This window comes from Acartia tonsa, chromosome 12 (genome assembly GCF_053477335.1).
Source record: "Acartia tonsa isolate MP-2025a chromosome 12, ASM5347733v1, whole genome shotgun sequence".
NCBI lineage: Eukaryota > Metazoa > Arthropoda > Copepoda > Calanoida > Acartiidae > Acartia > Acartia tonsa.
The window spans coordinates 28470344-28497980 of NC_137271.1; the positions used below are offsets into that span (position 1 = coordinate 28470344).

The following is a 27637-nucleotide window of genomic DNA, read 5'->3' on the forward strand; positions in this document are numbered from 1 at the left end:
ATCTATAATACAAAGTAGAACGATGTCTGTCCGTCTGTCTGTCCGTCTGTCCGTCTGTCCGTCTGAAGCTTAAGATCTCGGTAACCGCTGAACCGAATGGGCTCTACTCTTCAGGGAATATACCTACTGGTCCTGTGGTGGTTTTAAGCTATTTTCTTGGGGGGTGGGACACCCCCAACCCCCCCAAAAATGAAAATTTACCCCCCCCAAAAAAATACTCCTGGTGCTGCTGGTGCAGCTGGTGCTGCTGGTGCAGCTGGTGCTGCTGGTGCAGGTGGTGCAGCTGGTGCTGCTGGTGCAGAAAATTATTTTTTTTCTAGGGGCAAAGCCCCTAGAGGCTAGGGGCGAAGCCGCTAGTAATCATATAAAGCGCTGCGCTTCACAAAAAATGTAATTTTATTTATCCCATGGTCATAAAAAAATCTTAAAGACATAAGAATTAATTTCTTCCTTACCTACTATAAATAACTTTAATAATCCAAATGGTTGTAAGTTTTTTTGCTGTGCTACTTAAGGACATGCTTATCGTTTATCAATATTAATCTGCCATCCAGCGCCATCTGTTGTTTGGAATGTTAATTAATCTTGACTCCATCTAGGTCCAGTTCTGAAGTAGGTGAGTTTCTCAATTAAGGAGTAAAGATTTTAATAAACAGTTGAAATATTTCCCAACTGTCAAAATTTTGTTATGTTATTATATTAACGTAAGTATTACCTAAAAGAGATTTAATCTATAGAGGGGATAATGTTTAACCTAATAGATATTGTACAATGTACATCTATTAATATACAGTTGTCTTATCTATAATGCAAACTGATAAGAATTTTTAATTACTTCAAAACTGAACAAGGCGGATTATATCTTACTCCTTACTTGGGAAATTGCCTGAAGTTAGAATACTTCTTTCCAGATTAAAGTTATAATCCATAGAGGCCCAGTCAACATTCTTCACTCTAAATATTAATCAATTGTACTATGATTGTACTAATCCCTGTACGGCAAAGATGTAGGGAGGAAGGTGCTTGTATTTAGTATATTGATATGTTTTTATTATGTTTAGGTCTTTGTGATCACAAGAATGCTGATTGTCAATGTTTAATTTATATATGTGCTGTGTAATTTTATGTTTAATAAAATTATATTTATCTATGATTTGATTGATTATTATTGCGTTATTATTTGTCTATGGTTTTTATTACACATATACATATTGCAGAAGTGAAACCAACTTGTTTGGGGTTTTAATTTATTGTCATATTACAGATTATACTTGAGAGTGCTTAAAGATGAGAGAATAAAGTATTGGCGTTGGCAGTGTATAAAGAACCTGTTCCATAAGGTACTTGGTGTTAATATCAGTAGTAGCAGAGCGTTTTATTTTTATAATTTTCTATAAAGGGAGAATTATAAGAAAAAGATCTACGGCACTATTTGAACTACTCCAAGTATTTTATGAACCATACTTTATGTCTTTTGTCCAGTGAGCTAAACTATTGAATAAAGATAATAGTGTTATTAAGTATAATAAATCCTTATTAGAGCTCGCAAAGAGTGTGTTTTTAATATTGTTAACAAGCCTATAATAAAGAATAGGTAGCGCAGCTAGTAAACTAGTGTTTGTTTCTTTTATCAGATTGATGCTATAAATAGCGCAACAATAATAATAGCCTATCTATCCTTACTAAATAAAGGTGTATAGCTAGGTGTAAGTAGCGCAACAATAACAACTACAATAAAAAGTAGTGTGCTAATAAGGATTGTGTTAACTAGCCTGTAAAAAGGTGTGCAAAAACCCCAAGCAGGGAAGCAAAAATGGCGGAAAACTGTAAGGTAGGGGCGGAGGCGCCGAATCTGAATAATTTTCAAACCTACCAGGCGTACAAGAATAATGTGATACTATGGAAGGGGATAACGGACTATAAGCCCGAGAAGCAAGGGGCGATGTTGGCATACGCAGTCCCTGATGAATCAATTACTTTCGGTAATTTGATTCAGACTGACCTTTTTAACGTCCACCCTGTTGAGTCTCTAATAGGAGATCCGCAGGGTGTAGACAAGGTCATTGCCTTTCTCGATGGGCACATAGGTAAAGAGGCAAGGATAGACGAACTTGAAGCGTTTGAAAAGATTTTTAACTACAGAAGACGTCCAGGACAGACAATTTTGGATTATTTGAAAGAACATGAGAGATACTACAATAAATGTAAGCAATCTGGAATAACTTTTACGGATACGTGTAGCGCATTTATCGTAGCGGTAGCAGCTAAGCTCGATCATACACAGGCTACGTTAGTTAAAGCCGTGATGGATATCGAAAAAGAAGCTGGAAAAGGGACAATGTACAACGCAGTTAAGAAAAAGATAAAAGAAATGTTGTCAGATAGCCTTGGCAATATTTGTACGGGTGAGCCAGTGCAGTCAAACGCCGATGCGTTTATTGCGGACCACCAGGAAGCTTTCGCCGCTTGGCAAAAGAATAATTCATATAAAAAGAATTACACAAGCAATTATAATAATAACAATTATAATAATAATACGCGAAAGTCGTCGTCCAATACAGCTCAAAATGGCGCGCGCAATGTTCCCAATAACAGGGATGCCAACGTTAATCAGCTAAATCCCGCTACTGGTAAACCACTTAAATGTAAATATTGTGGTTCATTCAGGCACTTTCAGAGGGATTGTCCAGATTATAAGAAATCGTTAAATGGACAAAATAGCGGAAACAGCGGACAAAATAGCGCAAATAACACGAACCGTAAAAAGGGAAGGGTGTTTTTAATACAAACACAAAATTCAGACGAAGAAGACGCACTTTTATCGCAATTTGAGAAAGTTGTGCAAGAACCAGAGGATGATAATGATGACAGCCAACCAGATCAGATTGAAAAAGTGCTGTTCACAACGAACAAAGAAGAGCTAAGCAGGTTTACAGCAGAATCCATTAATTGTGCTGCATTAGACTCCTGTTGCACGGCATCCGTGGCTGGAAAGAAGTGGATGGACATATTTCTGTCGTCAGTTCCCAGTGAGCTCAAGAATCAAATCCAAGGTCCTTATAAAAGTAAGAAAACTTTTCAATTTGGAAACCAAGGAATACTTCCAACAATGCAAGCTTACACAATCCCTATCATAGTGGCAGGAGAACGTCATCTCATCTCAGTTGATATAATTGACTCCGATATACCATTGCTCATGTCCAAGACTCACATGAAACAGTTGGGTATCTCACTGAACATGGCAGATGATACAGCCACAGTCAACGGCAAGCCCATAAGAGTAGATACAACATCAGCAGGGCATTTCATTCTCAATTTGTTTGGAGACAATGAACATCATGATACAATGCTAATGCAGGAGATATACGCGGTTAATATGTTGAAAGAGAATACAGAAAGCCAGCTGAAACTTTTGCAGAAACTTCATAAGCAGTTTGGCCACAGGCCGAAGAGAGTATTTGTGAATCTGTTGAAGTCAGCAGAGCAATGGGATCCAAAATTCAGTGCAATGATTGACAAAATAATAGATGGATGTGAGGGTTGTATATTGAGAAAACGCAATCCAGACAGGCCAGCAGTTAGCCTTCCTATGGCAAAGGATTTCAATCACATTCTCACAATGGATTTGAAGAAATGGGATGACAAGCATTATGTGCTATACTTTGTGGACATGTTTACAAGGTATACAGTGGGCTCAGTAATTAGAAACAAGAAACCTGAAACAATTGTTGACAAATTGTTTACGGATTGGATCAGGTATTTTACTGCACCTGATATAATTCTAACGGATAATGGAGGCGAATTTGTAAATGAAGCGGTACAGGAAGCATGTGCAATGATGAACATATATCATGCAACCACAGCCGCTTGCAGCCCCTGGCAAAACGGGCATCAGGAAAAGGCACACTCAACTGTTGACAATGTGGGTGAATGTCTAGAAAGAGATCATCCAGAAATGCCATTGGAGCAAGTGATTGCTTGGGCATGTGCAGTAAAGAACTCGTTGACAAATGTTTATGGCTATACAGCTTTTGAACTAACATTTGGAAGAGCACCAAGACTGCCTAGTATTATGACAGATCCCATCCCAGCATCTCAGGTTGAGCCAACAAGTAGAGCTTTGATAGAAAACATAAAAGCACTACATGCTACAAGAGCTGCTTTTGCTAAGGCAGAGAAGTGTGAAAAGTTGAAACTGGCATTGAGGCTAAAAATGAGAGCAGTGAACAGAGATTACAAGCCTGGAGAGCTAGTATATTACAGAAGAGACAAGGATGACAAGTGGCTGGGACCAGCTAAAGTTATCTTCCAGGATGGAAAGGTAATTGGAATCAGGACATCATCAAGTTATGTCAGAGTTAGTGCAAACAGGCTTTGGCCAGCAGGACAGACCCTGTCTGAAAGGCTTAAGGATGAGGAAGAGCAACTTGAGAAGATCAAGAGGGGTGAGATATCAGAGCAGAAATCACCATTGAAAGATCAGAGAGAACAATTCAAAATGGAGGAATCATCTGATGAAGATAATGAGAACTTTCAAGAAGCAAGGGAGGAAGCTAGTGAGGAAGCTGAAAATGAAGCAGAAAACGAAGCAGAAAACGTTACAGAGGATAATAGTAACGAAGTTGCTGCAGAAAATACAACAACAGTTGCAAATGACCCAACTAATTCAACAAGTGGTAGTGAACCTAGTCAAGCCCTAGCAAGTCCAGAAAAGTTTAAAACCAATCAAAGGATTGAGTTTAAGGAAAATGGTAAATGGGAAAGAGGCATTGTTCTGGGACAAGCTGGCAAGAGAGTAGGTAAATATAAGCATTGGTACAATGTAAAACTGGATTCAGGCAAGCAGTTCTCAGCTGATTTTGCAAGACAAGAAGTGCGCAAAGAAACGCAGAATCCACCAGAAGAACAAGAAGAGGCTTATGATATAAGACTTGATAATGGAAAAGAGATAACTGCAGAAGCCAATGATAACTTAGTTAGTCTAAATGAAGAACAAGTGCTTGCAACTTGGGTGCATGAAGAAGTTTTAGCAGTAATGATGCCAAAGGAGATGAAAGATTCTCCGGAATGCATAGCAGCTAAAGACTTAGAACTGCAAAAGCTAAAAGATTTTGACACTTATCAAGAGGTCAAGGATGAAGGTCAAAATAGGATTACCACCACATGGGTATTGACCATGAAAGGCAAGGAGGTCAAAGCCAGGCTGACAGCTAGGGGATTTCAAGAGGAAGATGAGCATCCCAAGGAGTCGCCAACAATGCAGAAATATTCTTTGAGGATTCTTCTAACCATTGCTTCAGCTAAAGGTTGGACTATAGAAACTGTTGATGTGAAAAGTGCTTTCCTTCAAGGTACACGATTGGAAAGAAAAGTGTATGTTAAACCTCCAAAAGAAGCAAATGTAATTGACATTTTGTGGCTCCTAAACAAATGTCTGTATGGTTTGAGAGATGCAAGCAGACAATGGTACACAAGAGTAGAAGATGTACTTACGAAATTAGGTTTCCAGAAGTGTACTTATGATTCAGGACTATTCTTTCTAATGAAAGATGGAGAACTGGAAGCTTTGGTTGGTCTTCACGTGGATGATTTTTTGAACGCTGGAGGTGAATATTTTCACACCACTATATTGCCACAAATTCTGAACACCTTTATGGTTGGCAAATCTGAGCGTGGAAGTTTCATGTACACAGGTTTTCAGCTTAATCAAGACAAGAATGGTGTAACCTTAGACCAGTCTGATTATGTAGAAGGAATAACAATTCCAGTGTTTGATCCACAGAGAATGAAGCAGACAAAGGCAGACATGACTTTTGATGAACTGTCTTTGCTGAGAAAGATGACAGGTCAACTAAACTGGACTGTACGTTCCACACGTCCAGATCTTTCTTTCAACATGATTGCATGCTCTACTCATTTTAAAGGAGGCACTGTTGCTGATCTGAAGTATGCAAAGACCTCATTAGTTAATTTGAAAAAGAATGAGGCAGTACTTCGTTTCTCAAACATGGAGGATATAAGCAAATCAGAGATCTGGTTGTTTACAGATGCATCATATGGAAACTTGAATGGAGGCACTGATAGCACACAAGGATATGTGTTATTCCTAGTGAGACCAGAAGATGGAAGATGTGCTCCTATTGACTGGAGGGCAAACAAGATTGATAGAGTGGTCACATCCACATTGGCAGCAGAAGCCATCAGTCTGACAAAAGGTCTTGATGCTGCAATTGCTTTTAAATGGACCCTAGAGCAGTTGTTGGGCAAGGAAGGTATCATACCAGTTAGAGCTATCATAGACAACAAGGACACTTTTGAGAGTGTGCATTCTACTACAGATGTGCAAGAGAGAAAGTTGAGGAGAGAGATTGGTGTGATCAAGCAGATGTTGAAAGCAAATGAGTTGAAGCAATTGATTTGGCTTGAAGGAAAATATCAGATTGCAGATCCGCTGACAAAGCTTGGAGCTAACAGTCAGAATCTGGTAGAATCTATGCAAAGTGGGAAGATTCCAAAAGAAATCTTCAATGCAATCAAGGGACTCTAAAAAGTCATTGAATGCATGTCAAGTTTCTTTTTAAGCCTAAAGTACATAAAAGTATTTCTTTTGTTGTAAATAAAAATCCATTTTATGAATATTTTGTTATTTAATACATTAACAATTTTCGTTTTACGAATATGCGTTTAGAAACGTATTTTATTTTTAAAGCTCAACAAATATTAGGCGACAACTTTCATTCTTATCAAATAAATAGATGCAAGAATGTCTGTATCTTTATGCTCAAATACGCATAAAAATGAACGCGGCATGAAGCGCGTAAAAATCAGTTTACGTGTATTAAAAATTACGGAAACAGTTAAAATTCTTTTAAAAATGTGAATTAAATAGAATATTTTACTTTTTGTGTATTTTTTCAATAATAAATCATTCCAGTTTACACACTAGAATAATTCACTAGTCTTTTCTTGACTGTTCTAAGGTAATAAACTGCAATTTTATCGACTTTTTAAATATAAGTCCTAATATCATGATTTTTTTTTGTTTACGAGCAATGTTAAATACTTGCTTTTATAAATACACAATTGGTAAATTTATTTTATTTCGTAAAAGTGAAATAGTTTCTTTAAAAATGACTTTATATGTGTTTTTATTTTATCTTTTAGTAATTAAAGTAATTAAAAACCATAGTTTCACGGCGAATTTACTATCATTTCTTGTGTTTTAAGTTTTGTTTTTAAATCTAACTTAATTTTTTTCTACAAGCATAACTCAGTTTTTAAGACTTATACCATCGGACGAGAATCTTTATTTTTGTGACACATTAAATAGTGTTATTCTAATTTTTAGCTTGCCATGGATTCTATGATTCAAAGAGAGGTGCAATTGATGGAGGGCACCACGCACACAACCATCAGCGACGTCGAAGAGGGGTTTGGCTGGCCGGTGGACGTCACATGGATCACATGTTGTGAGCGGTCCGAGTCTCAGTTACTGGACTTAGTTCAGTCCATAGTTGGTAGAAGTACACCCCAGCGGGTGTCTATACCTGGCGTCCAATATCTAATTGGAGTGCTTCCCGTCGACAAGATCTGTGGTCTTGTCGACAAGGTCATAAAGCTGTTCTTGGGGACTAAACATCAGGTTGTAATACCAACCCTGAGGTTTATACCCGCCAGCTTTATGTACTGGGAACACGTCCAGGCCGTCAACAGCCACATCTGGACCAAATCGGTCTCCCATGGGTACGGTGTACTTAATTTGCACCGTACCTTTATGGTGCGCCAATCCCGTCAGTGGGTGGTCTATGGTCCCTGCTATGCGGAATTTTCCGCGGACGCGGGCCTAGGGGCGCAGATGTCGGTTGAGGGCATGAAACGTTATGAAGGTAGACTTCTGCGTTTACATGCTGGCGGCTTCGACGTGGAGCACACGCCATCCGTTCCTTTTCAGGACGTGATGCCGTTGCCACTATGGGCTACGGCGGCTTATTGCCAGAGCCGTAGCAGCTGTGAACTTTTGGAATCCTTGGGGTACACCATGTCTGTTCCCAAGAGGGCAAAGAAGGTGGAGAAGGCCGTGGAGGATGTCCAGGAGGTGCAGGAGAGTGCGGTGGTCAACGGGGGCGGTGTGTCTGTTGCCCAGACGGCTGTGGCGCCTGTTGTGAAGGCGGGTAGAGGTGCCAAGAGGGGCCGTTCCATGTCGTGTGGAAAGGACAAGGCGGAGGCGGCAGTTTCTGCGAGGCCGGCGAAGGGTAGAGGCCGTGGCAGAGGACGTGCGCCTAGAGACTCCAGCGGTAATTTAATAACCACTGTTGAGCTGGAGGCTGGGACTGCCAGGTCTATGGTGCTGCAGATTTCAAGCCTGAAATCGCAGGTGCAGCAGGTGGAGGCGGACTTGGCACGTGTCCGTAAGGAGCGTGACAATGTCAAGAAGGAGCTTGAGTTGGCCAGAGAGGATGTGCGGCGTAAAGAGAGTATGGTGTCGGTGTTTGAGGCGAGGGCTAGGGATGATTCCCGGGCTATTAGGCGTGAGCGTGAACAGCAGTGGCTTGATACTGAAGAGTGGAAGAGGCAGAGAGAAGAATGGAGGTCTGAGAGGAAGAGTTTTATGGAGATGTTGGAGGTCATGCATGGTAAGCAGTTTGAGAGTAAGAAGGAGAGGTTGAGCAAGAAGGAGAGGCTGGAGAAGATGGAGTAGAAAGAGGAGGAGAAGAAAGAAACAGGAGGAGTGGTAGTTAATGCTTGTATTTAGTATATTGATATGTTTTTATTATGTTTAGGTCTTTGTGATCACAAGAATGCTGATTGTCAATGTTTAATTTATATATGTGCTGTGTAATTTTATGTTTAATAAAATTATATTTATCTATGATTTGATTGATTATTATTGCGTTATTATTTGTCTATGGTTTTTATTACACATATACATATTGCAGAAGTGAAACCAACTTGTTTGGGGTTTTAATTTATTGTCATATTACAGATTATACTTGAGAGTGCTTAAAGATGAGAGAATAAAGTATTGGCGTTGGCAGTGTATAAAGAACCTGTTCCATAAGGTACTTGGTGTTAATATCAGAAGGGAGGGGGCATTGGATAGTAATAGATCTGGAACTAACCAATCAAAATTCAAGAACCCTAAGTTTTAAGACAACGAATAAGAAAAAGAGGTTACAAAACTTTGAATACCAGTTTAATTTGTCCTCTCCCTCCCCTATTACTAGGAGGATACTATACCTTGACATAACATTTTCAACAGAGATGACTATTTGATCAAGTTGCGAGTCTGTGGCCAGCCTTCGTATTAAGCTCAGATAAAGAAGCGTTCTCTTTAGTTAAAACATTACGATGGTTATCGCATTAGGCTTCCAATGCGTTAAGGTAGGTTTAACTTTCATCAACTGATAAAAAATAATGTTAATTAGGTACTAAATGAGATTCAACAAGAAAGAACTTCTTATTACCTACCTAAAAATAATAAGATTGGTTTTTATAAAAAATCATGTCTTCTTAAAAAAAAATTGTCCTTGGGAATAAAAAACCCCATCGTCGAAAAGTTGTTACTTTATATTATAGGACTCAAAAAAAGAAAAAAAAGCTTAGCAACTCTATGATAGAAAAATAATAAGGTAAGTACGTCCAGATTAATAAATCTGAGTTTTGCCTTGGCGAAAGTTGAAACTGAACTCCATCTAGCGGATGATTTGAACTACTGAAGATTAACATTTAACAGATTAGGTTAAAAAAACAAACAAGAACAGGACAATTATGTATAAAAACAGCGAAGCAATAACAAGTTATTTCCAAGTGTGTCACTGTCTGTCCTTATATCATCTAGGAAAATTTTTATCTTTCTTTATCTATCTATCCGACTAACTTCAGTTATTGTTTATCCATACCTATACATATTTGTCTGTACTTATATCTGTGTATCTGTATGTATATCAAAATATCTTTCTAGCAATATTTCTATCCATCTTTTATCTAACTATTTTCAAATTATCAAGTATGTATCATGACAGACCATACATGCATTTGTTGGGTTTTCGCAACTCAAGTGAAACCCAACTACCTACCTTACTATTGTCCTACTTTAAAGGGCAACCCAAGTGAAACCCAACTTTTGTCCTCCTTATGAAGGGCTATCCTATAAAAAGGAGGGGCCACCCTCCTCAAAAGGAGGAGAGGGGCCACCTAGCGCAACTGAGGAGCTGAAAAGTAATGCATGATCATGATTGTATCTATGTTATGTCATTGTCTATCTATCTATTCTTGAATGGTAAACTGAAATATTTAAAACCAAATCAGTTTATTCCTTGACTGTTGACTATTTGTAGTTGCCCCTCCTCCTCCCCCCGTAGGTAGAGGTGGGTAGCCCCCACCCCCACCACCTGGGGGTAGGGCGGGGTAGTGATGGTTTTGATTTGGTAGAGGGTAGGGAAGTCTGCTTATACTAAAAATAAATATGATTTTAAGACTTTTTAATGCGTGTCAACACTTCCATAAACAACATTTTAGAAAGAACTAACTTTTCCCTTTTTTTCAACCCCTGAAGGTCATTTGTCCTCCTTGTAAATCGATGTGCAGTCTGCAAGGCACTGCTATGCCTTGCCTATCTGTGTCATCATGTATTGTATAGACCTACTAACCAAACTTCATATCTAAAGTTTTTTTTTATTAAATTAAATAAAAATAAGAATTGCTAACTATAATACGCTAATTACTTAACAGTCAGACTAAGAGAAGCGTTTAGTGTGTATAACAATACAAACTAACCAACAGACCTAGCTCATAGATTAGCTTGGCAGAGAAAAATGAATTACTTTTCAAGAGTATTGGCCAGGGCTATTGATGTCGGTTTATTCTCTACCAGTGTAAAGTCTAAATAATAAAATTATGGACGGTACTATTATAACTATAATCTAATGGGAAATATAAATAAAATTCTAAAATATTGGACAGTCCTATTATAAACTATTATTGAAAAAAAAAACATAAATAATTAAACGATAGACAGTGGCAAGTGCTATTATAAATCATCATTCAGTATAAAATATAAGTTATAATATTTTGATGAGTGCCACAAGCTACAGATTATTACATAAAAAAATAATCCATGTTTCCAATTTTCGACATATGTTGAAATCCTTTATGTGACATATGCACCAATAGGCAATTAAATTTTAAGCATATGAAATTTCTAAAATCCGACAATATTGCTAGTTAAGATGCGGCTTACAGACAAACACCTAAGATCATTAGAATAGCTACGCTACTGATAGCGTATCATAACTTACTATCTTCTGTATCTCTCTCGGATAGGTCGGGTGAATTATTGGACCCCGACGGGCTTGGGGGGTCTTTCTTTCCCTTTCCAAAAAGCCGGGAAAATGCCATTTTTTCTTTTTCCGATTTTTCTGAAAAACAATAAAAACTTAATTTAATTGCCTGACATCAAACTATAAAGTGCCTTTTAAGTAAGAATAGGTGGATTTTTGGGTGCTTTTACAGGGATAATAAATTGGAGGATGAATTAAACTTTAAGAAATTATGCTTTTGGTATTGAAAATATTGGCGCGAAGATAGGGTTGTAGATTAATTTAAATGCCAATTTCCTCCTCTCTTATTACCTTAAATTCAGTAATCCCAATTATTTTAAGCTAAATGATGCCTTTGGTAGCTGATTTATTTGAAGGATAAAAGGTTTTAGAAAAGTGCTATGAAAAATGCTATGAAAAAATTCCTTACTCCTCGACTTCCAAATGAAACACAAACACATTCCTATCTTTTAAATTTAGAAGGTTTGTTTAGGTTGAATAATGCTTAAAATAGCCCCCCAGATATACAGAGTAACAGAACCCAGATATGCAGGGGTTAATCAAGGGGGAGGGAGAGGTATCATGTTCCGAGTCCATTTGAGGGATCATACCAAAAGCAAAACAATAAGGTCTAAACTTTACACAACAAATTTTCATTAAAACAACTAGAACAGTTATTTAAACAACAAAAGATTATAATTATTTGATCAGTTTTAAAAAAGCATTACATACCTATATAAAAAATTTTAATTTAATTTCTATGCAAAAAATAGCTATGTTAAAAATATAGACAGAAAAAAATCATAAAAGCTTTAAACATTACATTATAAACAAATCATTTGTGAAAACTCAATTTTGTACAAAAATTATGAAAATATATTAAGTATGTGCTGATTTCTTCTTTTGTCACTCGAGTCATGACATTCCGTCTGAAAAATATAAAAACTATTAGGTAAGTAATAAGTATACAGTATACTTGTATATGACTATCTATCTAGTCTATCTGTCTCTCTGTCAGTGTCTGTCTATCTGTCTGTATTTGTTGATCTGTCTCTGTAAATGACTGCCTGTCTTTCTATTTTTTATCTGTCTGACTGTATTGTTGTGTTCTCTGTGTACTATATGTACATTATAAATCTTCTTATTTTAGATGACCAGAGGCACACCCATGAGAAGCAAAGCAAGCCTAAATAAATTGTTTCATTCCTGAGCATACTCCCCCTAAAATATTTCCCAATTACTGAAAGTCTTGTACTTTCAGATGACACAAAATGACAGAATCTTAAAGCTCAGGATTGAAACAGTTTTGTTTCACATCTTTTTCCTACACTTTTGTATCTATTTAAGATCATAAGGAGTAGATAGTTGTGAAGCTACCTTACAAGGGCTTTAAGACAGTCGGATGAATTATCTGATTATTGAGGTGAGACATTATCAGGAAATATTTATCCCTGACATTCTGTCTGTCTGTAGAACAATGTTCTTTATCTGTTATTATCTTTCTCTGTATTTATAAAACTTTCTACTTATATAAGTATCTATCTATTATTTACTGTTATCTATCTATCAATCTATCTAGCCTATCTAGTCTACATATCTATCTAGATGGCTGCAGAGAGAAAGGCGAAAATATTACACTAGTCCCCAAAGTTTTATTTGTTGGCTTAACAACATTGTGGACTGTAGTGAAATTTTATTGGTTGATTTATTACGTTGAGTGTTCAAACGTTTCAACAACTAATTTTAATCTACAGAAGGGGTAATTCTATGTTACGTATCATCATGCATTGGGGATGTGCATAAATTGATTGGTCATTGTCTTATAACTTTATATCCATGAGATGACTCGCTGTATTTGTGTTTTTCTCGCTGACTGTTTCTTACAGTATATCTGCTATTATCACAGTCAGCTTCAATGTCTATGATTCCTTTCTCGTCTGTATGTCTTTCAAATATCTATCCATCTAACCATCAAACTATCTATCTATATAACTAACCTATCCATTTAACATCTTCTCCTGCACTCTTTCTCAAATGGAACAGGCTGCCAACATGTTTCTTGTATCTATCTACAGGACTGAACCCAACCTAAATAGATTTGAGTGAAAGCACCAATTAGATAAACAAACAACAATTAGAATGACTATTACACTTATGCTATTATAATAACAGAGTTGCTACGCTTTCAAATAATGCCTAATTGTTTCATGAACCATCCAAAGTCTGAAATCGATAGACCGAGTATAACATGTCTTCATTAACGTAAAAGTTATTTATGAATATGATGTACCTACGGACAGAATTACTAAATAACAAAAATGTTTTGTTTTTAAAATCAGTAGGTATATTCTATCCTAGTAAGATGACAGTGAAATGAAATATGTTAAAAGTTTTGAAACGCGGATAAAAAATGACATAAATATTTAATATCCCTCTACCACTTACCTTACAAATGACGCATCTAAACTCTTGCCAGAATTCTGGGACCCCAGTGTACGCATTCACCTGGCTCTGAAACAAACATAAGAACTTTTAAAAATTTAAAATTGGCATGTGAAAGTTTAACTTACAAATAAGTACAAAAACTGAACTTACAGTATTAGTTTTATATCTTTTTTTAGTACAAGTACTTTTTTAAATCTGACCCTAAAATTCGCTAAACTTAAAAAAGAAATTTAGCAGATAAATACCTTTGTTTATTTTTTGTAATATACCATTGAAGTATACAATCAGCGAAATTTTTCGCCGATAGAATTTCTAAAAATCTAACTTTATTCTAAGGAATTCAACTATTTATAGCTAACTTATCCCCTACATGTTTTGTGATGCTTCAAACTATACTAGGAATGAAATTTTTTACACGATATAATTTTCCCAAGAAAAGCTTTATCTTAAGAATTAACTATTTATAGCAATGCTATGGCCGGTTGTTCTTCCACTGTTATCCTATTGGACGATTTAGAGATTGTGTCTCTAGATTGTCTTTATTTTTATACTCTAAAACTTATTTCGAGTGTATTTCCATAAAGTAATTGTAAAAAGTACCTTTTGTACAACAACCATATCCAGAGGTATAAATTGTACTGGCAGTAACTTCTCGACTCGGTCTACAACCCACATATGCTTTTCTCCTTTATAAAGATAAACATATATGTATGTAGATGACAGAAAAAACTATAGATTTATAGTAGATAGACAGGTAGTTAGATAAATTAATAGATGGATCAAAAACTTTACCTATTGAATAATAAGTCAAAACCCACATATATTTCTCTACTATGTAGTATTAGATTGATAGATACAGAAAAATAGATGGAAAGAGAGTTATTACACCAAGTTAAATAGACATTTTATTATTATGATAGACATAGACAGAAGGACAACTAGGCAAATTATTAATAGATTATGATAGGTAAGAAGTTGAATAAATAGATTGATGTTAATGTAGGTAAAAGAGAGGTAGACAATAAAATATTTTATCAACTTCTACTGAAATATTTCTCATGTAAGGTAAAAAGTTTCCAAGCAGAGAAAGTATTTCCCATTTTAAGAAAAGATTTCTCACGCTAATAATATAATTCCCACGGTACCTGTAAAATGATTGTCCAGCCACTCTTGTTCAGACAGATGTACGTCACACATGTCACAGCTTAAATAAATAGAACGATTACATCCAAATGTTGCTTCTGAAGACAAAAAAACTCTCATGGATAATAAAATGTTGTAAAACCCCATTGATGATTAATAAAATTTCACTTCATATAGTTTAAGTTTATTGGTTGAAAAGTTTGGACACTGCTCGTTTTGACAAATAATCAAAATTTAGTTAAAGTACAAATAGATTTTAATCAGCTACTAGAAGAAAGTGTTTATAAAACTTAGGGCGCCACATTAACTTTTGTACAGTCAAAACTTTTTGGATACTAAATCCTTCAGGTCATTAAAGCGAACTACCTATATTTCATTTAAAATGCTAAATTGTCTTCGTGACTTTGGGCACAGAATTTTATGAAAAAATAAAATAAATACCTGAATTGTCTGCATGGGATTTTGCTAAAAATACCTGAATTCAGTGTGGGCCCAGGATTTTACTAAAACAACCCTGATTTGTCTGTGGGGGTCAAGAATTTTACTATAAATACCTGAATTGTCTGTGGGGGCCCAGGATTTTCATTTTCTGTCTGGAGAGACATTTCTCTACCATATTACCAGCCGTGTCCCCAGACGCCTAGAGGACAGATATGTACATAGATAGGATAGATAGTAGACGGATGGATAGATAATATATTATAGATAGATTTATTGACATATATTACCTACCCTTCTAGCTAACTACCATGTTTCTTGCTGTCTATAATAATATCTATAAATATAATGTCTATTTTTATGTCTTTCTGAACGCAAGTCTCTCTTTCCATCTATCCATGTTAATCTAACTGTCTGTCTATTCATTTATTTGTCTGTAATCTAACAATCAGTAACCATTCTTAACTATCCGTCTGTCTATTTTTCTGCTGGGCATGGTCTCACCTTACAAATGATACAAGTAGGGGTGCCGACAGTCTCCGCATTCCTAACCGCGCTCAGGTGCTTCTCACTCACACTGCGGAACACAAAAACAATGCTTTTTAAATTTATATAGTTGCTGCGCTCCAAGTGGCCCACCACGGATGATTTTAGGAAAGGGGAAAGTTTAAGTTTTCAACCTCCGTGGGACTAATTTAATTTATGGAATTAAAAAAATATTTGAGGAGGGCCGGGTAAAAAAAAACTTTCCAGAATTTTTTTCTATCATAATCCCACTAAATAGCTTAAAAACTGTTAAAGACCAATAAAAGGCTTATTTGCAGAGGTATTAAGGAAGATCCTTTAGGACAAACAGAAAGGCAAACAAACACCCAACTACTTTAGAATATTTGATATGAATAATATAATCATTATTTTAACGCAATGTCTTGTTATACCCTTAACACCAAGAACAAGTCAGTTACAATGTCGCAACCCTTGCTAGAAAAATAATTTTAGTAGCGAAGCTACTCAATAACTCGAATGTACCGCCTGTGCGTCCGTCCGTTTGTTACCAAATTGTATAAAACTTTATAATCTTGTTGCTAACCCCAATAGCTAGCTTAAACCTCTTTCAGACATTTTCCAAACCTTACTTAGCCTAACCTAAAAAAAAGAAAAAAGGATAATATATAATACTCTTTGTATTGCTTGAGTTATTTACTCTTAACAGACAGAGATAGACATCCTATTGCTTTAGTTATGAGGTAAATAATAGGACAATGGCGGATAAATGAATCTACAACCCTGTTCCCCACAATATTTTGTACTTAACGATTGCCTTACAGGGAAAGATTAATTTACCATCCATTGTCCTCTCATGATATCATTTCTTTTTTAATTTTGGTGCAAGGGGTTGAATTTTTCATTTCCTAGACAAGACGATTCTCACAACTTCCGAATATTGTCAGACAGACTCTGTACTTACGTCACGTATCATCTGATGGATGCGATGCCTTGGTTCAGGGAGAGGGGGGGGGGGGGCTATACACAAGATTATATTTTTATATTTAGAATCTTTTATAAAGTTGTTGTGTTGTGATTTTTGAAAAAATAAAAGGTTTTAAAATTTTCCTCTAACTTGCAGGTTTTTCTTTTGTATGCAAAATCACAACTAAAAGATGAGGGCAAAATCATAAAATTGGAATTTTTAAAACAAAAAATATCCAATTTACAATTTACTTTATCTCAGATAAATATTCTTTTTTAAGTCAATTTTTAAAAATCATGGGTAAAAGTATAATCTTATGTTTGGGTATTATTATAGGAAGCGCAACTACTCTATGATTAAGGTATAGTATGTCTGGCCCTTTGTCTGGACAATATATATATATTTTTTTTGTTAGGTTAGCTTTCCTTTTCATTATAATGATTTTATCCCTATTTTGTATCTAACCCTTTACTACCTAGTACCTAAGAAATGTTGTAGGTTTGTTTTTGCTGCACTTATTATGGACAAACCTTTCTTTCTCTCCATACAAGTAAAAAGTAAAAAAAATACAATTTTATTCAAAAAGATTTAGTTTTCTCTCATATTATTATAGGTAATTTTCAAAACACCCATGAGGGGGTGTAGTATGAGGTTTAGAAGGGGTGTTCACCCCTTGCCTTCCCGCAAAAAAAGTTTATACATAAAAATAAATTAGTATTTTTTTCAAGGTACCCATTTTTAAAACATTGAAAAAAATCATTAATAAGTTTAAATTTCGAATAACTATGTCTTTTAACCGACAAACCAACGAACCAAGTAAGTCCTATACTAGATGCACATCGGTATGTAGACTTATGTTGTAAACTTGTAAATAGCAGCCGAGAAAATAATGCTAACCCAAAAATGTTTTTTAATGATAGAGTAGCTTAGCTTAAAAAAAACAATAAACACAGGGAAAACAAAGAAATAAATATAAAGTCAAGAAACAAATGTAAAAAAATATTCACCAGCAATATTTTACACAACAGAAGACGATTACGTACAATAGTAGCGAAGCTTTTTAAGGATTTATTTCGAACAACGGACGAATTAAAGTATACTATTAAATAAGAGACCAAAAATAAGACTACATACTATAGGGACAATTTTGTGCATAACTTAAGTAGCGCAGCAACAACAAGCTGGAAGTTTTGAGTTAAATAACAAAAATCTGTTTCTAATCAATTTATTCTTCCCCCCGACTGATAAAGCCCCGAAAACATAAATAAGTTATAGTCAATTTTCCCAGACATACGGACATATCTTGTTATAAGGTAGGTAGCTTAAGATTAGGAATTATCATTTTTAATATAAAAAAGACAAGATTTTGTAATATAAAGACGACTTTCCAAAATATGAAGACGACTTTAAATAACTATGTGGGCAGACCTGTGATAGAATCTAAGAATGGTAATGGTTGGAAACCAGAGGTTACAGAATCCGCAGTGCCAGGGACTCATCCTGGTCTTCTGGGGTTCTCCCTCGTCCGGCAGAGGTTCTGGCAGCAACTAAAATTAATAAATAATCAACCTTTTGTAAAATCTTAATTGAAATCTTTAGAGACAACAAACTCTTAATTTTCATTAATATATTTGCCATTTTAGGAAAATTTTAGATGACTATTAAGCAAGCATGGGAAAATATTTGCAAGCGTGGGAAAAACATTAGTAAATAAAGGAAAATTTTAGCAATCATTGGAAAATTTAGCAAACGTGGGAATGTTTTAGCAAGCGTGGGAAAATTTCAGGAAGTGTGACAGAATATCAATGTGGGAAAAAACTAGCAGGCGTGTGAAAAATTAGCAAACGTGTGAAAATTTTAGTTAAGTGTGGGAAAAAAATTAGTAAGCGTAGAAAATTACATTTTCATCATCTTCTTCCTCATCCTCGCTGTCCGGAACAAACTGGCCCATAGCACGCAGATGATCTCGTTCTTGTTTGGCCGCCATGTTCCTAAGTTTTTTTTATTTGTTTAGATATTTGTTACCTACTAACCAGGGATCTAAAGGGATAAGACAATTACCGATAAATTGATATACAATCCTAATGATGATTAACAAAATTTATTCTATAGATTAGTGGTTGAAACGTTTCGACATACAACTTAATGAACCAACCAATCAAAATTCCATTAAAGTCCCCAAATTTAATGATCCAACAAATAAGAAAACGTTATTATAAAACTTTGGGGACTAGTGTAATAAACAGCCCAATGTCCCTTCTTAGCCTTTCTTTTAACGTCGCGTATTTCATTGAAATGACAGCAGTAAGAAGTTCATTTTGTACATCTTTATAAATCGCCCACAAATACCCAATATTATAATTGACCGCAATTAGGCGGCGCAAGTGTCATAGAAACATAAAAATTAAACAGTTGGTCTATAGACAAATTATTTCTCTATGTTGATAATTTAAAAGAAAATATTTTGAGTGCCATTAAAGTTATAGTTAATTATATTTTTGTTTACATAAGAACTAAAAAGAATTGTAGGGACATCATGTAACTTACTGTAAATGTTTTGGTGTCTCGCAGTGCATATTAAAATCCAGGGTTGAAGTTAAATTAGTCTTGCACAAACGACATGTATAGATCTCTTGATTAGCCTAAATACATATAATCATCATTTTAATAGATTTAATTTAGTTTGTTATAGAATTGGTCAAAGCAAATTTATATTTGGCATAAATTATTGACATAAAAATATTACATTTGTAAAAATGGCAGCATCTCGATACATTTCTGTAAGTCCATCTGTCAATCTAAATGTGTGTCTGTCTGCCAATCGATATGCAGTGTGTCTATCTGTCTATCTATATGTGTGCCTGTTTGTCTATCAGTGTGTCTGTTTGTCTTAATTTATATCTGTCTAATCTGAAATTATATTTTTTTATCTGTCTGTCAATCTATCCATCCTCCTGTATGTCTGTCTATCTTATTTTCTGTCTATTTATCTTTTACTAAGTCAGCTTATTTATTAAAGAATAGTTACCTCTGCTAAAGCATGTTCTTCAGAGTTATTATGAATATTGAACTCCTCTTCATTGTCCATCTGTTTCTTACATACAGTGCAATAGAATTCTTTATAGGTAACATCATCCGGTATCTAGATAGTTACAGATGTATTATAAGCAGGGGTGTATATTCTACATGGGATCCCCGGCTCAGGGGGGGGGGGGAGGGGGGAAATAAAAAATTAGTGGTTGGAGGGAAAAAAAATTTAAAAATTAAGAAAACTGAAAACATTTTTTCCATTTCCCCCTCCTTGGTAAAAAAAAAATAAAAGAATGTTTGGTAGGAGGGTTAAAATAAATAAAATATAGAGGTATTTATATATTTATCCATTTCCCCCCCTACTTGGTGAGAAAAAACTAGGGGGGGGGGGGAGGGAAATAAAGAAATTTGTAGCCGGGAAAAAAAAAAATCTTGTGCAGAATATTCACCCCTGATTATAAGCTAGATAACATGAATTATTACCTACCTATTGATAGATAAAACATATTCATAGATATAAAGGGATAAGACAATGGCCAATAAATTTATGTCAATCCTTAATGAGGATAAACAAAATTACCCCTTATGTATAAATTAGCGATTAAAATGTTTTGACAGTGACACTCAACTTAGGTAATAAACTTACAAATCAAATTTCAATAAAGGTCATCAAAGTTGTTAAGAAAACGTTATTATAAAACCTTGGGAACTAGTGTAATAAATGGCCCAATTTCCCCTCCCTCCCTGAAAAATACTGGTCATTCATTATCTATCCTGTAAATAGGATTTTTTTTGAAACCATACGCATTACCTACTGTGACAAAGCACTCTTAACACTTATTTTTACATTACTCTGGCCTGGAGTTTTGGCAGGTGTTCCATATTAAGCCATTCTAATTAATGGCACTCTCACACGAGGAGCATGAACGAGGGAAAGCATGGTTAAAGCTGCTTGATTGGTAGAATCCTAACTTCCTACAAATCTCCCCCCTTACAACCTTGAGGCATCTCAGGGATGGTTGTGTGATCAAAGTATCAAAGTTTAGGGATCTCGATAAATGGTTTTGGGGTATTCTTTAATGTCAACCATTGTAATATTCCTGCTCTTACCTCATTTGTTCCCAGAAGAGCACTTGGTCCCGGCACCTCCCCAGGGGGCCCATCTACAAATCCTATAAAAAAAAACAGTTTTAATCCTTATATATAAGTAACAGGATGTATGATTGTCTTTCTGTTTTAGGGAACCTAACCATCCAATGAGAAATTTTCCCTTCAAAAAATATATTTATAAAACAAATATTTTTTCTTTCTAAATATAAATTAAAAGTGAAGGTTCCATTAGTTCCGTTGTATTAGTTTCAAAAGATGGAACCCATCACCCCTTTTATTAGGTACCAACCTTATCATTTGCAATACTAGGTCGATTAAAGTGACATTTTCAGACACAGAAGGCTAGAGGTCAGGGGCGGAGCAACTCAATAAATTAATAAATATATCAAAAGAAAATAAATAACTTTGTAATTAAATTGACAAATAAGAATACCTGGATTTTGTAAAGCAGCTCCTGGAATTCTTTGCGGGGGACCCATCATTCCCCCTATTGGTGGACCAGCCATCCCCATTGGGGGACCACCAACGGCCATCGGTGGACCTCCCATTAAGGGGGCAGGTCCCCCCATCATCATGGGACCTCCCCTCATCATGGGGGGACCACCACCCCTCCCAGCTGGCCATCCTGGCCTTGGGGGTCCCCCAGGCCATTGTCCTCTCATTGGGGGTCCCCCCATAAACTGTCCTCGGCCAAGAGGTTGAGGGTGTCCTGCCCCCCACATGCCTCCGCCCCATACATTGCCACCCCACTGTCCAGGGCCTGGGTGGTGGGCACCAACTCCCCATCCTCCCATGTCTCCTGGTAAATCTAAAAATAATATTATTTTAGAGAGGGAATGTACAATAGTAGATAAATTAATCTTACTTCTCATATCAAATAAAAATGGGACACAATACTTTAAATGAATTTTATCACTCAAATTGTCTATGCCTTTGAAACCTTAAAAATGTTAGGGGGGAAAGCTTGAAAAACATCCCCTATAATTTTTATTAACTAAGTTAGGATTTTTTTTATACAAGGGATACGACAATGGGAGATTAGTTAATGTTAATAAATAGACTACTTTTTCTCACAATGAGAAAACAATTCCCACGGTAGCAAAAACTTACTGTTTGAAAGCACGGAATATTTAGGAGGTGGGGGAGGTGTGGGATTATGTGGGTGCCAGGTGAAATCTTTACTCTCCACAGCAACTTTGGTCCGCTCGTTTTCCATGTGTCGTACTCCGTTCTAAAAGTTGGGAATTTAATTTTTTTGTGAGGATTTTCATGAGATTGTAGCCTTTAGCCCCTAGCAAGAGACTAGTAAGATTTGGTAGTTTTCATGAAAACTTAAATTTTTTCGAAATAAAAAAAGATTATTGTCCTTTCATACAATTAAATAGAACTTCTAGAAATTATCCCTGACACTCGAAGTAAAAACAAATCTGAAAAATGAAACTTAAAAACACTATGAAAATAAATTTTCTTGGCTTCTATTAAAGATAGACGTCTAAAACTCATTATAAAAATTTGTATATAATCTATAACATACGTGGTGTGTATCTGTGGCCAAAAAAAAAAGAAATTAAATCATCGTAAAATTTTGCAGAGAAAAAAAGAATTCTTACCTTATGAATTCTCATTTTTTCTTCGGTTTCAGTTCTGATTTAAAATAAATAAAGATTTAAGTCAGAATAAATAACAATTATGTCTGTGATAGCGTTGGCACCATATGATATATACTTTATATTATGATAATTTTAAGCAAATTTTGTAAATCTGTCAATAAACAAGGGGGGGGGGGGGAATCCCGAAATCATCCCGAGACATATGTAAAGCAACATCTTTATAGCAATGCTTTGTTCTTGCTATGTTCGTCCGTCTGTCTATCTATGCACTTTTTATTAGGTAATAAAAACTTTATTTTTCCTGAAGTTACATGTTGTACAAAGTTCTTTGCCCTGAGATACAAAGCTACTGAACTTGTGCGGTTCTAACACGTTCAGACCTAAATACAGATAGATAGATAGTTGAATATATAGCTAGATATTTGGATGGATAGATATAAATTTGTTTAGATAGACAAATATAAAGATAACAGTTGTAAAGATGTTTGGACAGAAGGATAGATAAATAAATTAGATGGATTATTTGAATAGAAAGTTTGGGAAAGGTAGATAGTTGGATAAATAGATGGATATAATAGATTGATATTAAGATAGATAGATGGATATATAAACAGGAAAAAAAATTAGCTAGCAAGACATAAATTGAGATATATATTTGTTACCTGCACTTTCCCTGTGGAGTCTTCCATTGAAATGTATTTTTGCTATTCTAATTTTAATAAACAATTTTGTATTTAGAAGGTTTTGCTTAATTATCTATTACACTACAAGGAGGTGGTACATAACATAAAAAACTGCTTGGTGTAAAATAATGATTTTTTCCACTGTCATCTAAATCCCAAAAACAAGCAACTTCAAAAAATTAAAATGCATTAACAAATAGATTTATAACCGTAGCTTAACCGTAGACACAATAATCTACCCAACTAAAAAAGGAATTCCTAGAGGAACATTATTGTTAATGTTTACCTCGTCAAATATCATCCATTCGAATAATACGAGCGACACAATTTGCGGTCATTATATTTTCCAACAAGCTAGCTTTATCTTAAGAAATGTAACTATTTGTAGAATGTAGGTACACGTTCGATTCAACATTTTGCCCGGACTTTCCTTTACTGAGTTGGTATTAGTCCAATTTGCTGAGTAGTAATCAATATCTACTATCTATATCTATGCTTTAATGTGATAGGGCAATTCAAACAAGCATAAATTAAATTGTTATTCCTAATTGATTCAATCTTGACATCACAGAGGTTACAATGTTTTCTTTCTCGCAGCCACTGCTCTGGCAGGTTGTACGGGTTCAAGTCCTAAATAATATAACTACATTGAGAATAAAAAAATTTTAGGGCATAATGTACTTGATGATATAAAACTTGTCTAAAAATTGTGAACGATCAGTTAAGCCGTCTAGAAGACCTTAGCATACATGTAGGTAGACTGACAGGCATCCTATTATAAAGTAGGATAAGCATTGAGCAATTACCTTATCCAATTCAGGATCTCCAGCCAACATATTTTCCATCAACTTGACACTGTTACGATGTCTTTCTCCACTAGAAAAATAGATAGATAGGGATGTGTACAATGTACATCCATATAATTTGGAATAGATAGATAGGTGAATAGATAAATGGTAGGTTGGACAAAAAGACAGGGGTGTATATTCTACATGGGATCCCCTGGACAGGGGGAGGGGGTGAAAAATAAAAAATAAGTGGTTAGAGGGGAAAAAAATGTAAAAATTAAGAAAACTGAAAACATTTTTTCCATTCCCCCCCCCCCCTCCTTGGTGAAAAAAAACTAAAAAATGTGTGGTAGGAGGGATAAAAAAAATAAAATATAGAGTTCTTTAAATATTTTTCCATTTTCCCCTCTACTTGGTGAGAAAAAACTAGGGGGGGGGGGGGAGGGAAATAAAAAATTTGTAGCCGGGGAAAAAAAATAAATCTTGTGCAGAAAATACACCCCTGCAAAAAGATGGGTTGATGATAGATTTATGGATGTATTGTACATACATGCATATTGCATATAAATAAACAGATTATGGAGGATACATAGATAAATAGATGGGTTTATACAGAGATAGCTAGCTTTTTAAATAGATAAACAATAAACATAAAATTAGAAAGAAAGTTAAAGTTTGCTGTTTACCTTAAATGTTGGACCATTTGTTTGCCACTAGAACAGCTGCTCTCACACAATTCACAATAATATTCTAAAAAACACAAATTTCTAGGTATTATATTCGTAGACAATCATTTTTTCCAATGAAACGGTTTTTCCGCCATGGGTTGCTACTTTTGACCACGGACTGCTTTTTTTCCGCCATTAACTGATATTCCTTCGCTAGGTAGAAACTGCATTTTCCCGACACAAACTACTTTTTTCTACCTTGAACTGATATTCCTTCGCAAAAAAAACTTTTCCCGCCACAGACTACTATTTTGTCCCATTAACTGCCATTTTTTCTTGCTATTCCTCTCATGAACTGTTTTCATTTCTGCCATAAAATGTTATTTTTCACATGAACTCCTTTTCTTTGTTTTTTTCTTTCCCACAGACTTATTTTTTCCCACGGTTTACCTGATGGTGGTGGCGCAGCTGTCTGTTCTCCAGCTCTCACTGCAGCTTCCTGTGTCCAACAATTATTTATACAGTTGCTACGCTTGTTATATTAAGGCTGTGTAGTGTGTATAAAGCGCAATTCGAAAGGATTTATGAAAACTTGAAACATAAATAGATAAGATATCCTTATACTAAAGTAACAGGATGCCTGTGTGTTTGTCTGTTTGTTTGTGTGTTTGTACCGAAGGATCTCGCTAACCGCTGAACCGATCGGGTTCTCCTTAACAGGGTAGCTTCTCATAGGTCCTGGGAAGGTTTATAACTATTTTGGGGGAGGGTACCACCACCCTCCCAAGAGAAATCGCTCCTAGAAAAAATTTACCCCTACCGGAAAAGAGACTTGAACGAAACACAAACCAATTATTTTTCTAATTAGATATTTTAAATAAAAAAAAAACATTCAAAATGCCACTAGAGGCCTCTAGGGGCGTAGCCGCTAGTATCTTTAATAGAAGCAAAGAAACTAGACTTTTTCCTCAAAATATCTACCTCCAGACAGAATGGTGGTAGGACATACGGGCAAATGAATTTAATTGTAGATAATCAGTGGTCATGGAAAAATTCAAGCGTAATTTCAGCACAGCAGTCTATCTTCAATAACAGCTGATAATAACACATTTCCCATAAGAAATGTCTTACAGATAATTAAAGACGTACCAAGTACAATTTCCTCGATTGTAAGACAATAAAAAAAGTGAGTTGTAGAGTAACTTTGCTACTAAAAAGCTGTTTGATTAGGTATATTGTCTCCAAAAAGATATGGGTTTTCAAAAATATAAAGAAAATTTTTTTTGATCAACTATATAAATATATTCCTTAAGTAGCATTTCCGAATAGATTAACACCTTCTGTGCATGCTTGTCTCCCTGAGATAGATAGATAATTTATGTATATAGATAGATAGATATGTCTCTACAGAAGGATAGATAATTAATAGATATATAGATAGAAAAATAGCTTTTGAGCTTAATCGACTCACTGAAAAGGGATATAGTCCATTTCGTGGCAACACACCTTAAGGAGCGGGGCCAATTCAATTGCCTAACCCTGTGGGGCAATCACCTAACTGAATATAACCTAACCTAACCTAACCTAAAATAACCTGTAAAAAGCCATTTAAAAATACGACGAAATGCGCCTTAAGGGGTGTTGCCACGAAAGGGACTATTCCCCTGAAAAGTAATAAAAAAATTTTAATATGACTTATAAACCTAATGAAATTAAATAGTCTAAAACAGATAATGGTCATATAATAGACATCATACTGCTTCAAAATAAAACATACTAGGTACTAATAACTACTTCATGTAATTGGAAATTGTTTTCTGTTACAATTAGCAAATGCAAATGATTGAAAAGTATTAATCATTTGAATTGTTGAACAATGCAAAAACTAAACATACTTCAGTAATGGATAAAAACCAGGTTTAAATACGAAAAAATAAATTTAACCACACTAAAACCTCTATTTATAAAATAAGCCGATATAATACTGTAAGAGCCTGGGAGGAAGCAGGGTTTTCCCAAAAGAATTAATTTCTAGGTTTTTCAAGCAAACTATTGTTAAATGTTCTAAATCAAGCAAACTAAATAAAAAAATACCTACCTTGAAATGTTTGTTTGCCTCTTTGCCGGAAACAAAAATCTTGTTGCAAATCTGACAATACCCAATACCAGTCACAGGGTTGAAACATTTCCTAAATAAATAAGCATGAAACATCCATAAAAGCAAGGATAAATTAATTAGACAGTCGGATTACATTACATAATATCTTTTATAAGATGAAACAACAATAAATTACATAAATCTATCTCAAAATTACTTGAATACGTAGATTTCTTTACATTTTTAAGAATTGATTTAAGTTAAATTATTGTGTCTAATCGTCATATGTAATATCATTTTAAATATGTATCATATAATATAGGACTTAAAAATTAATTGAATTATAAAATTTTGGTGCAGGACGAATAAATGTGTCTGTTTCTTGTCTATTAAGATCTATAAAACTGCTGAAAGATACCTGAGAAGTGTGTCTGGGTCTATAGGTATGGACATGTCGTTGGGATCATCAACTATCTCTTTCTCCTCCTCAGGCTCACCATTCTCTGCGTCTTTACAAGATTCTTTATCATATGCTTAGAAGGCGAGGGGTAAGCGTTTTCAGGGGGTGGGGAGGATGGAACATAAATATGTGGGGGAAAATTAAATTTTAATAATGTTACGTACCTACTGATACTTTTAACCAAAGAAAGTTTTAAAATCAGACTAAGAAAACCAACGATATGGGAAAAATTTGAAAAATCAGCAAAAAAGCTACTTTTCCCTTCATCGAAGACACTAATATCCCGTTGAGTGATGCAAAATTTAATTTTAACTAGGGTTGGACAAAATGGAATTCTTTGAAGCAGGGGAAAAAATAAATTGTGTGTAGAACTGG

At 35.2% G+C, this 27637-nt stretch overlaps 3 protein-coding genes across 8 annotated transcripts in view; 1 reads left to right on the forward strand and 2 right to left on the reverse strand.

Moving 5' to 3' along the window:
* The window catches only part of LOC145334100 (uncharacterized), a 13912-nt gene extending 2470 nt beyond the window's left edge, over positions 1 to 11442 (reverse strand). For 2 of the 6 annotated variants that reach the window (XR_013884711.1, XR_013884710.1), the window contains exons 1-7: positions 11298 to 11442; positions 10824 to 10881; positions 10316 to 10453; positions 9665 to 9712; positions 9238 to 9297; positions 887 to 954; positions 511 to 607 (exon numbers count right to left, since the gene is read on the reverse strand). Coding sequence is in view for 2 of the 6 variants with exons in the window: in XM_080179385.1 (XP_080035511.1) it covers positions 576 to 607; positions 887 to 954; positions 9238 to 9297; positions 9665 to 9712; positions 10316 to 10453; positions 10824 to 10881; positions 11298 to 11397 (504 nt within the window). In the remaining 4 variants the exon portion in view is untranslated. Of the gene's footprint in view, positions 1 to 405; positions 608 to 886; positions 955 to 9237; positions 9298 to 9664; positions 9713 to 10315; positions 10454 to 10823; positions 10882 to 11297 lie in introns of those variants that run through there. The other 4 variants (XR_013884709.1, XR_013884708.1, XM_080179386.1 and 1 more) reach the window with 3 other exon arrangements.
* LOC145333585 (uncharacterized) lies at positions 6929 to 8984 on the forward strand. Its single transcript, XM_080178749.1, has 2 exons — positions 6929 to 6980; positions 7349 to 8984. Exon 2 carries the CDS (start codon positions 7355 to 7357, stop codon positions 8696 to 8698), a length of 1344 nt encoding a protein of 447 aa, XP_080034875.1. The 5' UTR covers positions 6929 to 6980; positions 7349 to 7354; the 3' UTR covers positions 8699 to 8984.
* Positions 11443 to 12055: 613 nt separating the features above from the next.
* The window catches only part of LOC145334098 (uncharacterized), a 32355-nt gene continuing 16773 nt past the window's right edge, over positions 12056 to 27637 (reverse strand). Inside the window, exons 23-46 of the mRNA XM_080179383.1 lie at positions 27221 to 27311; positions 26803 to 26893; positions 26009 to 26062; positions 25155 to 25200; positions 24723 to 24786; positions 24055 to 24124; positions 23793 to 23878; positions 23228 to 23274; positions 22867 to 22945; positions 22566 to 22599; positions 22066 to 22186; positions 21389 to 21763; positions 20956 to 21017; positions 19844 to 19957; positions 19363 to 19457; positions 18716 to 18806; positions 18244 to 18362; positions 15849 to 15921; positions 15461 to 15546; positions 14909 to 14967; positions 14364 to 14449; positions 13764 to 13829; positions 13316 to 13406; positions 12056 to 12247 (exon numbers count right to left, since the gene is read on the reverse strand). Of these exons, the coding sequence (XP_080035509.1) occupies positions 12234 to 12247; positions 13316 to 13406; positions 13764 to 13829; positions 14364 to 14449; positions 14909 to 14967; positions 15461 to 15546; positions 15849 to 15921; positions 18244 to 18362; positions 18716 to 18806; positions 19363 to 19457; positions 19844 to 19957; positions 20956 to 21017; positions 21389 to 21763; positions 22066 to 22186; positions 22566 to 22599; positions 22867 to 22945; positions 23228 to 23274; positions 23793 to 23878; positions 24055 to 24124; positions 24723 to 24786; positions 25155 to 25200; positions 26009 to 26062; positions 26803 to 26893; positions 27221 to 27311 (2114 nt within the window). The 3' untranslated portion in view covers positions 12056 to 12233. The remainder of the gene's footprint in view (positions 12248 to 13315; positions 13407 to 13763; positions 13830 to 14363; positions 14450 to 14908; positions 14968 to 15460; positions 15547 to 15848; positions 15922 to 18243; positions 18363 to 18715; positions 18807 to 19362; positions 19458 to 19843; positions 19958 to 20955; positions 21018 to 21388; positions 21764 to 22065; positions 22187 to 22565; positions 22600 to 22866; positions 22946 to 23227; positions 23275 to 23792; positions 23879 to 24054; positions 24125 to 24722; positions 24787 to 25154; positions 25201 to 26008; positions 26063 to 26802; positions 26894 to 27220; positions 27312 to 27637) is intronic.

Bases quoted from the DNA above. Each gene is read 5' to 3' on its own strand.
- LOC145333585 (XM_080178749.1), top strand. From the start codon at position 7,355: ATGGATTCTATGATTCAAAGAGAGGTGCAATTGATGGAGGGCACCACG.